We start from the raw sequence: 15,849 nt of genomic DNA on the forward strand, positions 1-15,849 counted from the left end.
ATATGGAAAGTTTCTCATCAGAAGCAACGGTAGAACTCTGAAAAATGTTCACTTTAGGATTCTTCTTGTAGAATTCTTCCATAAAACAAACACCTAAGTGAGGCTGTTGTTCTGATTAAACTTATTCCATTCTACCCCTTCCAGGAAGTATTTGTGGATTTCCATTCCCAGGTGTGCTGCTAAAACTATGGCTTCGCTTGGATTTTGGGATTCCAATTCTCTGATGTCTTAGCAGCAATAGTTCTCAATCAGAGTAATTAATGCTTGCATTTGTTATCATCTCAATGACTGGATTGTGCTACAACATTTGACATCCTGCAATGCCCGGGGCATCACATACAATGAAGGACATCCCAAATTCAGTGTCCAACACACTATCAAATGTCCTGTTGGACATTCATGGAGGTGAAAAACCAGTCTGTAAATATTTGAGCCAAGTCCCTATTAAAGAAAAAAGTGGTTTTGCTAAGGTCACTAGTGCCATTCATGTTGCTAGATCCAGTGGACCTTTCAAGTCCTCATCTACCATTTCAGTTGACTGCCTCCACCTTAAAGACTTCTGTGGGCAATCTTGACATTATCCTGTCTTGGTTTTCCACCAACTCTGCCAACTCTTCAGTGCCCTTAGCCAGCTCCCCCTGCGCTGACCAGCTACACCAACTCTACCAACTCTTCAGTCCCCTTAGGCAGCTCCCCCTGCGTTGACCAGCTCCACCAACTCTGCCAACTCTTCAGTCCCCTTAGCCAGCTCCCCCTGTGCTGCCCAGCTCCTAAGTGTTGTAGTTGCTTTATCTCACACTATACATCCACCATAAGCAACCTCTTTCGTTCCCATAGCTTTAGATACCATTCTGTATACAACTTCACAATTTGTATTTTTTCATTCCATACATAGGACTGTCTGCCTTAGAAACAGGTATGCCCAAAACCCATGCTCCCAAGCTCTTTCCCCCAGGGAACCTCCATGCATCTAGCTTTTTTTTTTTTGTTTTTGTTTTTTGTTTTTACTAGAAATCCTTTCATTTTCCTCATTTCCCACTTTAAGACCATCAGTCTGCCCTGCCAAACTTCACCTGGACTCTGTCCCCTTCTCGATATACCTCGACCATCACCATCACCTCACTTGGACAACCATGTCCCTGCAAAAGCTATACATGTCACATCCTCAGAGAAGCCTTCCTAGTTCCCACAATTAAAAATCAAGTGTAGGGCTTCCCTGGTGGTGCAGTGGTTGAGAGTCCGCCTGCCGATGCAGGGGACACGTGTTCGTGCCCCGGTCCAGGAAGATCCCACATGCCGCGGAGCGGCTGTGCCCGTGAGCCATGGCCGCTGAGCCTGCGTGTCTGGAGCCTGCGCTCCGCAACGGGAGAGGCCACAACAGTGAGAGGCCCGCGTACCACCAAAAAAAAAAAAAAAAAAAAAAAAATCAAGTGTATGTGTTATGTCTCCTCTCCTGTCTCTCTGAAATTTAACTTTTTCTTCATGGCACATCACAATTTGTATCATATAATTACTGTCTGACGTTCTACCTTCCCTGGTAGACAGACAGTAAGCACTATGAAGGTAGTGGTAATTTATTCACCACTGTATCCTGAGCACCAAGCACAGTGCCAGGCTAGGTGAACAAATGAATGATTTGTGTATTTTCTCTCTCCCAAAGAATTATATTCTATAAATGATAAAGAGCATTATCTTAGTGGCTTACATCCCATTCAATGTTTTTTTTTTTTTTTTTTTTTTAACTCTACAAATACGTGACATCTGTTTGGTTTTTTTCTGATTTACAAAATATTTCTTCTCCTAAAAGAAGATGCCTTTTCCTCTTTGAATATGCCTTTTTCCTTTATGAATATTAAGGAGATTACTCAATTGAGCATTAGAGATCACCAGTAAATATTAAAGTACAGGAAAATGTTCAAACCATACATAATAGAAATATTTATAGGTCACTGTTTGTCCAGACACACATGGTTTTTAACTTCAGCTTACATTACTTGGGACAATACTGCTGTTTCAAACTACTAGCTGTTTTAATAAGAATGGCAAACTGATATATACAAAACAAGAATTTTTTTTAACAACTAAGCTGTTTTATTATATTAAATATTGGTGGTATAAAATGGTAACATCTGCAAGATAAATTATTACACTTAGAAAAAACTGTTTTGTGAACTCTGAAATGAATTCCACGTGGGTGAAAAAAAAGTTTTAAAAGGATGATTTGAAATGTGAAATGCTTCTCAAGGTACATAATTTACTGGTCTTTGAGTTTAGCTGCCAGTGATCTTTAACAGAACAGACATGAAAAAATGCAATAAGATAAAGTATTCTAAAGCAAAATCCCTAACTGGAATTTCAACATACAAAATCAGTACACCAGAAATCATGTGAAATACTGATGTCAAATTGTTTGGGCACTGTTTTTTGGGTTTTTGATCACTTGTTAGAGAAATACATTATAATTAAAATGTTTTGGTGCCATTTAAATACTGTTACACAAAAACTCTGATTTTTTGACAAGGACAGAATGTAATACCAGAGAAATCTTCTTTGAATTTTGGAAAGCTTCTTCTCTCTAAAGCAACTTTTCTGAATATGTATCATCAAAAAGTGCAATCTACAGTGATTCATAAATAGTGAAAAATAAGCAATCGTCTTCCTTCATTTTGTTAGGTTTTCATAATAAGGTTACGTTCTCATTCAACAGGCCCTCTTAGTCAAAACCAATTTTTGGTTTCTTTGGTAACATACACAAATAACTTCATTCCACATCTATCATTTCTATTCCATCACTTTCTTTAACATACACCACTGAACCCAAGGCTTTCTCCGAAAGAGATCCTGTGCCAGTATCTTTGCTCCTTGTAAAGTTTTCTTGGTTTGTGTCTTCTAATCTTATTTTCTTGGTGTTTTGAAATAACTGAGTCACTGGTTCCAATTTGCTTTTCTCAGTCCCTTGCATTAAGTGATCATCCACTTTTGAATCCATACGCATAGCAGATACCTGAGTAGCAGATTTACTAAGAGAAAATCCCATTGGGACAGCTGAATAGAAATAGTTTGCAGGTCCCTCTTTAAGTAGTGGAGACGTTTCTTCAACTTGACTGCTTGGGGAAAAAATTGTTACAAGTGAATACAGCGGGAATTTCAACTAACGTCATGGCAATGTTTGTTTTAATGAAATTTCATGGTGATGATGCTAAAAATATAAAGTAAAATCGCCTTCTACCTCTCAGTGTTTACATTTTCTTTGTGGAAGGGTTTGCTGGTTCTACAGATTCTCCGAAAGTCTTTTTATTAAAAGGAATTTCCTAGATGTTACCTTTCATCACCTTGCAGAAAATAATAGAACTTCTCTACTTAGTCCTGCCTATCATTCTTATTATCAAAAACTTTTAATTTATTATTAATGGATTAAAGAAATAATTATTGAAGGCCAAACACTCTGCTAGGTGTTCTGGAAAAAAAAAAAAGCTGCCCAAACAACTGTAAACATTTACACACATAATAATATACTATCAAAATAATGAAGGAAAAACTGACAGAAATGAAGGGCGAAATAGACAGTTCTACAATAATAGTTAGAGATTTCAAAACTGAACTGTCAATAATGGAGAGAACAACCAGACAGGACACAAGTAAGGAAATAGAGGATTTAAACAACACAATAAACTGACTAGAGCTAACAAACACATGCAGAACACTCCGCCCAACAACAACAGGATACATATTCTTCTCAAGGGGACATTTTCCAGGATAGACCATATGTTAGGCCACAAATTAAGTCTCAGTAGATTTAAAAAGATGGATATCATACAAAGTATGGATATCATACAAAGTATCTTCTCTGACCACAATGGGATGAAGTCAGAAATCAACAACAGAAGTAAAACAGGAAAATTCACATATTTGTGGAAATTAAACAGTATACTCTTAAACAACCAATGGATCAAAGAAATCACAAGGGAAATTTTAAAAAATACTTAGAGATGAAGATAAACAAAAACACAACATATCAAACTTACGGGATGAAGCAAAATCAGTACTAAGGGGGGAATTTATAGTTATAAATACTTGCATTAGAAAAAACAAGGAAGATCTCAAATCAACAAACTTTACAGCTTAATGAACTAGAAAAAGAAGAAGAAACTAAACCCATTACTAGCAGAAGGAAGGAAACAATAAAGACTAGAGCAGAGATAAATGGAGTAGAGAACAGAAAAGCAATAGAGGATAATCAATTAAACCAAAAGTAGTTTTTGAAAAGAGCAACAAAATTGACAAACTACCTCGATGGACTGAGAAAACTCAAATTACTAAATCAGAAATGAAAGGGGACATTACTACTGATTCTACAGAAATAAAAAGTATTATAAGAGAGTGCTATGAACAATTGTATGCCAACAAATTGGATATCCTAGCTGAATGGACAAATTCCTAGAAACGCAAAACCTACCAAGACTAAGTCAATAAGAAACGAAAATCTGAATAGACCTATGACTGCTCAGACCATTCAGTGGGGGAAAGGGCAGCCTTTTCAATAAAATGTGCTGGGAAAACTGGATATCCACACGCAGAAGAATGAAGTTGGACCCTTACCTAATACCATATACAAAAACTAACGCAAGATGGATCAAAGACCTAAATGTAAGACCTAAAGCTCTAACTCTTAAAAGAAAACATAAGGCAAAATCTTCCTGATGGATTTGCAATGATTTGAATACACCACCAAAGGCAGAGGCAACAAAAGAAAAAATAGACAAGTTGGAACTTATGAGAATATATAAATTTTGTGCATTAATAGACACGAGACTATAAAGGCAACCCACAGAAGGAGAAAATATTTGCAAACCATATATATGATAAGGGACTAATACCCAGAATATACAGAGAACTGAAACTCAACAACAACAAAATAATCCAATTCAAAATTTGGCAAAGGACTTGAATAGCCATTTCTCCAGAGAAGATATATGAATGGCCAACAATTACATGAAAAAATGCTCATCATCACTAATAATTAGGGAAATTCAGATCACAGCTACCAATTAGATACAGCCTCACAACCATTAGGATAGCTACTATTAAAAAAAAACAGAAAATAACAAGTGTTGTTGAGGATGTGGAGAAATTCAAACCTTTTTTTAAAAAAATTAATTAATTATTTTTGGCTGCATTGGGTCTTCATTGCTGCGCACGGCCTTTCTCTAGTTGCAGCGAGTGGGGGCTACTCTTCATTGTGGTGCACGGGCTTCTCATTGTGGTGGCTTCTCTTGTTGCAGAGCACAGGCTCTAGGCACGCAGCCTTCAGTAGTTGTGGCTTGTGGGCTCTAGAGCACAGGCTCAGGAGCTGTGGTGCATGGGCTTAGTTGCTCCGCGGCATGTGGGATCTTCCCAGACCAGGGCTCGAAACCGTGTCCCCTGCATTGGCAGGCGGATTCTTAACCACTGCGCCACCAGGGAACCCCGACATTCAAACCTTTATGCACTATTGGTGGGAATGTTCAATGGTACAGCTACTATGGAAAACAGTGTGGCAGTTCCTCAAATAATTAAAAATAGAATTACCATACGATCCAGCAAACCAACTTCTGGGTTTTGAAGACATATTTGTACGCCCATGTACAAATAACATAAGCTATTATTCACAATAGCTAAAATGTGGAAGCAACTCAAGTGTCCAACGATGGATCATAGGTAAGCAAAATGTTGTATATAAATATGATGAAATAGTCAGCATTAAAAAGGAGGAAATTCTGCAATATGCTACAACGTGATGAACCTTGAACACATTATGCTAAGTGAAATAACTCATAAAGACAAATACTGTATGACTCTACTTACATGAGGTAGCTAGAAGTCAAAATCATAGAGACAGAAAGTAGAATGATGGTTGCCATGGGGAGGTGTTGTTTAAGGGGTATAGACTTTCAATTTTACAAGATGAAAAGAGTCCTGGAGATAAATGGTGGTGATGACAGCACAAAATTATGAATATATTTAATACACTGAACTATACACCTAAGAATGGCTAAGATACTACATTTTATGTTACATGTATTTTACCACAATACAAAAAACTAAAGAAAAAAAAAAGATGTCCAATAAAGAAACAGTACCTTTTATTACCAATGCCCAATCTGCTTAGAGAGATGAGCATGCAACATGGAGGGAGGGGCTTGGAAAGGTTGTGAAAGGAGGGGGTGTACGTCAGGGTTGGGCTTTGAAAGATGGTCAGGAATTTGGTAAGCAGAGTTGACCAGGATGGCAGAAGGGACCAGAGCTTGTTACAGAACAGTGATCTACTGAAGAAGCTCTAGCAGCAACTTGAGATCTGGAACCCACTCCACAGCTGTGAATGAAAGCACTTACTCACCTTTTATAATGTATTTCTTTAATATTTAGGTACTGGAGTTATCTTTTATCAGTTTACAATTCCATCCCCATCAAGCCCTAATCATTTACTGACAGAAGATTTCTAAAGATATCATCTTGAAACCTTGTTTATCCATATTCGTGATTGAATATCAGTGTTTAATCTGTAACAGAACAGAGTCCAGAGTCTACAGTAGTATCCTAAACATAGTAGTTAATCAAATGTTGTTAGTATAACAAATACCTGTTTCTTAGATTTGGAAATTGAAGACGAATTTTTTTCTCATCAAGTGAATATCCAATACTACCTTCAAATGAGTAAAAGTGAGTTTATTCTGTTATTTGGTTCCTCCTCTTTGATTATTTAAAAAGGAAACACTCCTCTCAAAAATGTATAAGTTGGGGCTTCCCTGGTGGCACAGTGGTTGAGAGTCCGCCTGTCGATGCAGGGGACATGGGTTCGTGCCCGGGTCCGGGAAGATCCCACATGCCGCGGAGCGGCTGGGCCCGTGAGCCATGGCTGCTGAGCCTGAGCGTCCGGAGCCTGTGCTCTGCAATGGGAGAGGCCACAACAGTGAGAGGCCCACGTACCGCAAAAAAAAAAAAAAAAAGCATAAGTTGAATCTAATCATGAGGAAACAATCAGATAAACCCAAATTGAGAGACATTATATAAAATAAATAACCCGTACTCAAAAATGTCAATGTATGAAAGACAAAGAGAAGTTGAGGAACTGCTCCAGATTAAAGGGTACTAAAGAGACATGATTTCCAAATGTAGTCAATGATCCTGAATTGGGAGGTGGGGTGGGCTGGAACGTGGAGGAAATGTACTACAAAGGCCATTTCTTGGACAATTGGACAATTTGAATATGGATGGTTTATTAGATAATAATGTTGCATCACTGTTAAATCCCCTGATTGGGATAATTGTATTGTGGTTATATTAGTGAATGTCCTTGGTCTCAGGAGATAACATGCTGACATAGGGGCAAAGGATCATATCTACAACTTTCTTTCAAATTATCTAGTAAGAGATAGATACAGAGAGAAAGTAACATATGCAAAATGTTAATGACTCTAGGTGGGAAAGGATAAAAAATTCTTCAGTATATTATTTTTGCTAAACTTCTATATGTTTAAAACTTTCTCAAAATACAAAGTTAAAAAAAAAATTAAAGAGACTTCCCTGGTGGTACAGTGGTTAAGACTCCACACTCCCAATGCAGGGGGCCCGGGTTCGATCCCTGGTCAGGGAACTAGATCCCACGTGCTTGCTGCAACTAACAGTTCACATGCCACAACTAAGGAGCCCATGTGCCACAACTAAGGAGCCCGCCTGCCACAACTAAGATGTGGTGCAACCAAATTAAAAGAAAATTTAAAAGAAAATACTAACAAAACTATAAAACATACCACATTTGAAATTGACAGAGGGTAAAATAATGGTAATGTATACAATTACCCACTAGCACATTAAACTTCACTCTAACAGAGGGACTGAGAAGGAATGAAATGCAATAGGTTAGATTTGGCCCTATGAGTCTCACCTTAACTTCTCTGGGATTTTGAGGACAGGAAGGGAGAAGAAGTCTATTGGGGGCCTCTTTGACCTAGTATTTCAGTTGCCATTCAAAGGAAATCTTGTATGCATAAGGAAGAATAAAGATCTATAAAGAGCTAAATAAATTTGGACATACACACACAAAAAGCACAGAGACTTGCCTTACCAGATTTTAAGATATGCCACAGGGCCTTCCCTGGTGGCTCAGTGGTTGAGAGTCCGCCTACCGATGCAGGGCACACAGGTTCGTGCCCTGGTCCAGGAATATCCCACATGCCACGGAGTGGCTGGGCCCTTGAGCCATGGCCGCTGAGCCTGCGCGGCCAGAGCCTGTGCTCCGCAACGGGAGAGGCCACAACAGTGAGAGGCCCGCATACCGCAAAAAAAAAAAAAAAAAAAAAAAATCTTCCAACAAACAAAAGTCCAGGACCAGATGGCTTCACAGGTGAATTCTATCAAATATTTAGAGAAGAGCTAACACCTATCCTTCTCAAACTCTTCCAAAAATTGCGGAGGAAGGAACATTCCCAAACTCATTCCATGAGGCCACCGTCACCCTGATACCAAAACCAGACAAAGACACTACAAAAAAAGAAAATTAAAGACCAATATCACTGATGAACATAGATGCAAAAATCCTCAACAAAATACTAGCAAACAGAATCCAACAGTACATTAAAAGGATCATACACCATGATCAAGTGGGGTTTATCCCAGGGATGCAAGGATTCTTCAATACATGCAAATCAACCAGTGTGATACACCATATTAACTAATTGAAGGATAAAGACCATATGCTCATCTCAATAGATGCAGAAAAAGCTTTTGACAAAACTCAACACCCATTTTTGATAAAAACTCTCCAGAAAGTGGGCATAGCTGGAACCTACCTCAACATAATAAAGGCCGTATATGACAAACCCAGAGCAAACATCATTCTCAATGGTGAAAAACTGAAAGCATTTCCTCTAAGATCAGAAACAAGAAAAGGATGTCCACTCTCACTATGATTCAACATAGTTTTGGACGTCCTAGCCACAGCAATCAGAGAAGAAAAAGAAATGAGAGGAATACAAATTGGAAAAGAAGAAGTAAAATTGTCACTGTTTGCAGATGACATGATACTATACATAGAGAATCCTAAAGATGCTACTAGAGCTAATCAATGAATTAGGTAAAGTTGCAGGATACAAAATTAATGCACAGAAATCTCTTGCATTCCTATACACTTTAGATGAAAAATCTGAAAGAGAAATTAAGGAAACACTCCCATTTACCACTGCAACAAAAAGAATAAAATACCTAGGAATAAATCTACCTTGTGAGACAAAAGACCTGTATGCAGAAAACTATAAGACACTGATGAAAGAAATTCAAGATGATACCAACAGATGGAGAGATATACCATGTTCTTGGATTGGAAGAATCAATATTGTGAAAATGACTATACTACCCAAAGCAATCTATAGAGTCAATGCAATCCTTATCAAATTACCAGTGGCATTTTTTATGGAACTAGAACAAAAAATCTTAAAATTTGTATGGAGACACAAAAGACCCTGAATAGCCAAATCAGTCTTGAGGGAAAAAAACTGAGCTGGAGGAATCAAACTCCCTGACTTCAGACTATACTACAAAGCTACAGTAATCAAGACAATATGGTACTGGCACAAAAACAGAAATATAGATCAATGGAACAGGATAGAAAGCCCAGAGATAAACCCACGCTCCTATGGTCAACTAATCTATGACAAAGGAGGCAAGGATATACAATGGAGAAAAGACAGTCTCTTAAATAAGTGGTGCTGGGAAAACTGGACAGCTACCATGTACAAGAATGAAATTAGAACACTTCCTAACACCATACACAAAAATAAACTCAAAATGGATTAGAGACCTAAATGTAAGACCAGACACCATAAAACTCTTAGAGGAAAACATAGGAAGAACACTCTTTGACATCACAGCAAGATCTTTTTTGATCCACCTCCTAGAGTAATGGAAATAAAAACAAAAAATAGACAAATGGGACCTAATGAAACTTCAAAGCTTTTACACAGCAAAGGAAACCATAAATAAGATGAAAAGACAACCCTCAGAATGGGAGAAAATATTTGCAAATGAATCAACGGACAAAGGATTAATCTCCAAAATATATAAACAGCTCAATATTAAAAAAACAAACAACCTACCCAAAAATGGGCAGAAGACCTAAATAGACATGTCTCCAAAAAGACATACAGATGGCCAAGAAGCACATGAAAAGCTGCTCAACATCACTACTTATTAGATAAATGCAAATCAAAACTACAATGAGGTATCACCTCACACCAGTCAGAATGGCCATCATCAGGAAATCTATAAACAACAAATGCTGTAGAGGGTGTGGAGAAAAGGGAACACTCTTGCACTGTTGGTGGGAATGTAAATCGATACAGCCACTATGGAGAACAGTATGGATGTTCCTTAAAAAACTAAAAATAGAATTACCACATGATCCAGCAATCCCACTACTGGGCATATACCCAGAGAAAACCATAATTCAAAAAGAAACATGCACCCCAATGTTCATTGCAGCACTATTTACAATAGGCAGGTCATGGAAGCAACCTAAATGCCCATCAACAGATGAATGGATAAAGAAGATGTGGTACATATATACAATGGAATATTACTCAGCTATAAAAAGGAATGAAGTTGGGTCATTTGTTGAGACGTGGATGGATCTAGAGACTGTCATACAGAGTGAAGTAAGTCAGAAAGAGAAAAACAAATATCGTATATTAACGCATATATGTGGAACCTAGAAATATGGTACAGGTGAACTGGTTTGCAGGGCAGAAATTGAGACAGAGATGTAGAGAACAAACATATGGACACTAAGGGGGAAAGCGGCGGGGCGGTGGCAGTGGTGGTGTGATGAATTGAGCGATTGGGATTGACATGTATACACTGATGTGTATGAAACTGATGACTAATAAGAACCTGCTGTATAAAAAAATAAATAAAATAAAATTCAAAAATTAAAATAAAAAAAGAAATTGTAAACAAAGTTCAGAAGACGGAGAAAGGACTGGAAGATGTGCTGTCCAAGCTGACAAGGGATTTATAGCTAAAATATAACAAGAACAACTATGAATTAACAGGGAAAAAGGAACCCCATTAGAAAAATGGGCAAAGGATACAGAGACATAATTCACCGATTGGAGAATCCCCAAAAGATAACGTGTGCATAAAGCGATGCTCAGACTTATTAGAAATCAGAGAAATGCAAGTTTGCTACCATCTGAATGGCAGATAGGTGGGTAGCACCGAATATTTAGTAGAATGCAGGAAACCTTGTGCATTGCTGATGGAGTAATTTTTAATTCCTACCTCACATTCCAAATCCAATCCTTCAGTGAATCCTGTTTCTGTTTCTACCCTTGCCTATGCCTCCCCACTGTTTGTTCTTCTAACTGTATCTGGAATGAGCCTTTTAAAACATAAGCCATATCACATCCATCCTCTGTTCAACACGCTCTAGTTACTTCCCATCACAGAGTAAAGCCAAATTCTCTACCTAACAAGTCTCCAGCTGTGGTAGGCAGAAGAATGGTCCCCAAAGAAGTCCACATCCTAATCCCCACAACCTGCGAACGTTCTGTTACATGGCAAGGGGGCATTAAGGTTGCCAATCAACCTACCTTGAGGTGGGGAGATAACCCTGGGCTAATTGGTGGCTATGAATATAATCACAAGGGTCTTTATAAGTGAGGGAGAGGGGAACTCCCTGGCGGTCCAGTGGTTAGGGCTTGGCACTCTCACTGCCAAGGGCCTGGGTTCGATCCCTGGTTGGGGAACTAAGATCTCAGAAGCCACTCAGTGCAGCAAAAAAAGAAAAAAGAAGAAAAATCGAGGGAGAGACAGGAATGTCACTGTTAGAGTGATGACTGGCCATCGCTGGCTTTGAAGATAGAAGGGGACCACAAGCTAATAAGCAAAGCGGGCAGCCTGTAGCAGCTGGAAAGGCAAGAAAACAGACGCTCCCCTAGAACCTCCAGAAGGAATGCAGCCCTGCTGACATCTCAGTATTAGCCCAGTGAGATCCGTTTTGGATTCTAACCTCCAGGACTGTAAGATAATAAATTGGTGTTGCTTAAAGCTACCACGTTTGTGCCAAACTGTTACAGCAGTAATAGGAAACAGATACACCAGTAACATTCTGTCATCCCAAGCTCTTCTCCTCTCCACTCTGCCCCCCGCCCCATGACCTCATTACTGTTCCTCCAGGACATGCTTCAGGGACCTCTTCTGCTTCAGGGCCCAGGCACTGACAGTTCCCTCAGGCTGAAGCAATTTCTGAATTGCAAACCACTTCTGATGGGGATGATTAGTGGAGATAGCTGACTTCTGCTTCTGTCCAGGATGGAGTAACATGGACCAGATTTATCCTCATGCCTTAAACATCTTAAAAACAGACAAAACACATGAAGCAATGGTTTTTAGATACTGGACAATAGGTAGTACAGGAGAGTGATCCCTAAGAGAAAGGAGATAAGGTTAAGTCTTATGAGTGCTCAGGGCCTGGAAATTTTAGGTTTCATCACGAGGAAGGGGAATCCAAATTGAGTCTGGCCACTTCAGTGAACTGTGAAGACAGACTTCAGAGTTTGCAGAGGCCAAGATGGCTAGAATTTGTGGAGAGAGGGGAGAGGTGCAGTGAGAGAGCGAGCTCCAGAGATCTGCAGAAGATTCCCCACAGTTCTTTGGCTGAATACTGATCAGTGTATGTGTGTAAAAAAACTATTGAGCCCTGGGGAAAACAACACCAAAAAGGAGAAGGCAGAATAGTTCTTAGAGCCTACACAAGGCCAAGAATAGAGTTCTCACCAGTCAGAGTAGAAAGAACTCTTAATACACTGGTCATTGAATAGAGTCCTCAGAAAGGTATTGCCTCAGTAATGGGGTCAAATTAGCCCTAAATAAAGACTATTTTGGACCTAACAAAGCTTAAAAGCAAGCTTCTAAAGCAGGTCTGTCCAACAGGACTTTTTGCAATGATGGAAATATCCTATATGGATTGTCTAATATAGTAGCCACTAGCCACGTGTGGCTGTTGGCAGGCGAGAATTCTAATACAGAACGACCGATGCAAGCTGGATGTTGGAATTTGAAATATACAGAATACAAATGAGGAACTAAACTTTAAATTTTATTTAATTTTATGAATACAAATTCAAATAGCCACATGTAGCTAGTGGTTACTATTTTCAACAGGGCAGCTCTAAAGGATCAAACTGTTTCCAAGTAAACTTGTTGCATCTCAGAAAAAAGCCTAAATATATTTAAAGAATGACCAAAACCCAAACCTCCAGCACCCAACAATGTCAAATCTGCAACACCTGGCAGCCAATAAAAACTCACCAGGCATGAAAACAAGCAGAAGAATGTAACGCATAACCAGGAGGAAAAAAATCAGTTAATAGAAACAATGCCAAGAATGAGACAGACGATAGAATTAGTATACAACAGCTATTTTAAATATATTCCATATTTCCCAAAGCATGGGCATGATGAAGTGAGAAATGAAAGACATTTAAAAAAATCAAACTGGAATCCAGAGATGAAAAATACAAATCGGACATGAAAAATATCGTGGATGGGAGTAACACCCGCCAAAGGAAAGAACAGTGAGCTTGAAAATATATCAGTACAAACTATCCAATTAAAAAAAAAATGAACAGAGCATCAGTTAGCTGCAGAACAGCAAAAAGCAGCTTAACATGTGTATAATTTTTTTTAAGGGGACCAGGGAGGTACCGAGGAAGAAAAAAGGTGAAATAGAGGTTTTTGTAGCGAAGTTTGTGAAATGGAGAAACCCGATCTCAGACTTGCACAGGAGTATCTATTACAAGGGAGAGAGCTCAGGTGCTATAAAAGGATTAGGTGGGGCAGGAGGGGGCACTTAGCACTCTTTGGGTTTCCACAGAGGGAGGAAATTTTTCACTTTCTTGGGCTGAGGGAGGAAGTCAACAGTCCTTGATAGGAAAAGAAAGGAAACTCTTCACGCCCTGGTCTAGCTTTAAAATGATCTTTTCCCTACATTCTTTTTTTTTTTTTTTTTTTTTTTTTGCGGTACGCGGGTCTCTCAGTATTGCGGCCTCTCCCGTTGCGGAGCACAGGCTCCGGACGCGCAGGCTCAGCGGCCATGGCTCACGGGCCCAGCCGCTCCGCGGCATGCGGGATCCTCCCAGACCGGGGCCAGGGAAGCCCTTCCCTACATTCTTTCCAAAGACTCTTTAGTAACATCTACGTGGCGTACATAAATGCTTAAACTCTTCTAATTTTTTCCCTAAAGGAAGTACTTTCCTACCACCTATATTAACAATCCCCTTCTCCCCACAAGCCTTCAACTCTATCTTAGAGTTTTGAGGTTTGTACATTTTTCCCCATTTCTTTTCAATAATGCTAGATCATGAGAACATTTTATTCAAAATAATCTTAGTATTTCAAGAGGAAATGAGATTATACTTTGTTTTCCCTAAAATAACTTTTCAGGATGGTCTTTGAGAGCTCATGCTTCTTTGTAACTTATTTTATCAGTTAGGTATAATTATATTTCACAGGAAATGTATCTCTTGGGACCTCTGACTTCTTTATCTAAAATAACAGGGACACGATTTAATTTTTTAGTATCTAGCTATACTTACAAAGTATATTATATCTGAAAATATGAGAAAATATACTGGCACAAGTAACAAATAAAATGTACTGGCATAAAAAAATCAGAGCAGAGACTGGAAAAACATATGGCACATATTTAAATGCACTTCTGTGAAATTCGTTCTAACATAAAATTTATTTATGCCTGTCAAAATACATTGTGGGAAAAAAATGAGTACTCACCTGGCAAAAACAGGAAGCGTTAGTCTCTTGAAATGTGAGATTACTTTTGAAAGACACAGGCGAATACTATACCAAGATCATCAGAGAACAGCTATGAAAACCTAGTTTATTTCATCTGTAGGAAAAGACAGGGAGATAAAGCCACCTTTAGAGTTCAGAAGTCCTTGGGTTACTTAAGAAAAGTGGAACATGTTAAACATTAAGAAATGTTTAAAGGACAATATTTCTTTTCCAGCTGAGCTCCAAAAATTTGGCAGAATAATGCAATTCTCATTCTTTTTCCCTAAAAAGTTCATTTCTTCATTTTTAGGTAATGTGGTCAATATTAACATAGTTGGATGGCCAAAAATAATATTACACCTGGTTAACTTAAATGAGTGTTCCCAGACTGAAGGCTCCTATTTGAGAGGACAAATTTAAACGGTATTAAACAGGAGCAGAATCTGTACAATATTAAATATCAAGTGATATTTCTTTTTTTTGTTAACCATGATCAGTTTTTCTTCAAAGGGGACTTGGAGAAGGCCTGGACTGGGGAGAAGGCATACCGGTCAGGAACCTGCGCTGTCATCACTAGTTCTGTCACTCCCAGATTCAACCCAGACTGGATGGTGCCTGGCGGACGGGGCTCGGGGTCCGCAGGCTCCCCAGCTGCGGGCGCTTACCGCAACAGGACGGTCTCTCCCCCGAGGCTGCAAGCAGCAGCACCCGACCCGGGAGGCTCCCCGCAAACAGGCCCCTGACTGCGGCCCGAGAGCGCACCACCCTCCCAGCGCCCAAGAGCAACTCTGCGGAGTAACGAATTCACTGAACGTGGGTCCAGAATGGTACCCGATCCCTGGGGAAAATAGCACAAAAGAGCGGCAGCAAAGCAGCAGGTGTCCCAGAGCTAACTGAAGGCAGCCGGAGGGAATGGAGCCCCGCGCATGCGCATTCCACTCAGGTGCGGCCGCCGCCCCCAGGGAGTAAGGAAAAAGTCTTGGAAAAGGGGATAGCGGCTGGTTACTAGGAGACGGGACTCTC

General features: G+C 39.4%; 1 protein-coding gene across 4 annotated transcripts; it reads right to left on the reverse strand.

Annotated features, from left to right (window-relative positions):
* Positions 1-2,023: 2,023 nt before the first annotated feature.
* C12H2orf15 (chromosome 12 C2orf15 homolog) lies at positions 2,024-15,709 on the reverse strand. Of its 4 annotated transcripts, none has more exons than XM_060027672.1 (3): positions 15,492-15,709; positions 14,827-14,941; positions 2,024-3,107 (listed from the first exon to the last, which is right to left on the reverse strand). In XM_060027672.1, the coding sequence occupies exon 3, from the start codon at positions 3,035-3,037 to the stop codon at positions 2,762-2,764; it is 276 nt and encodes a 91-aa protein (XP_059883655.1). In that variant the 5' UTR covers positions 3,038-3,107; positions 14,827-14,941; positions 15,492-15,709; the 3' UTR covers positions 2,024-2,761. The 4 variants fall into 4 exon arrangements, with proteins under 4 accessions (XP_059883655.1, XP_059883654.1, XP_059883653.1 ...); XM_060027671.1 differs by having other exon boundaries at positions 2,024-3,104; positions 15,375-15,709; XM_060027670.1 differs by having other exon boundaries at positions 15,375-15,709.
* Positions 15,710-15,849: the final 140 nt, after the last annotated feature.

This window comes from Delphinus delphis, chromosome 12 (assembly GCF_949987515.2).
Source record: "Delphinus delphis chromosome 12, mDelDel1.2, whole genome shotgun sequence".
NCBI lineage: Eukaryota > Metazoa > Chordata > Mammalia > Artiodactyla > Delphinidae > Delphinus > Delphinus delphis.

Bases quoted from the DNA above. Each gene is read 5' to 3' on its own strand.
- C12H2orf15 (XM_060027672.1), bottom strand. From the start codon at position 3,037: ATGGGATTTTCTCTTAGTAAATCTGCTACTCAGGTATCTGCTATGCGT.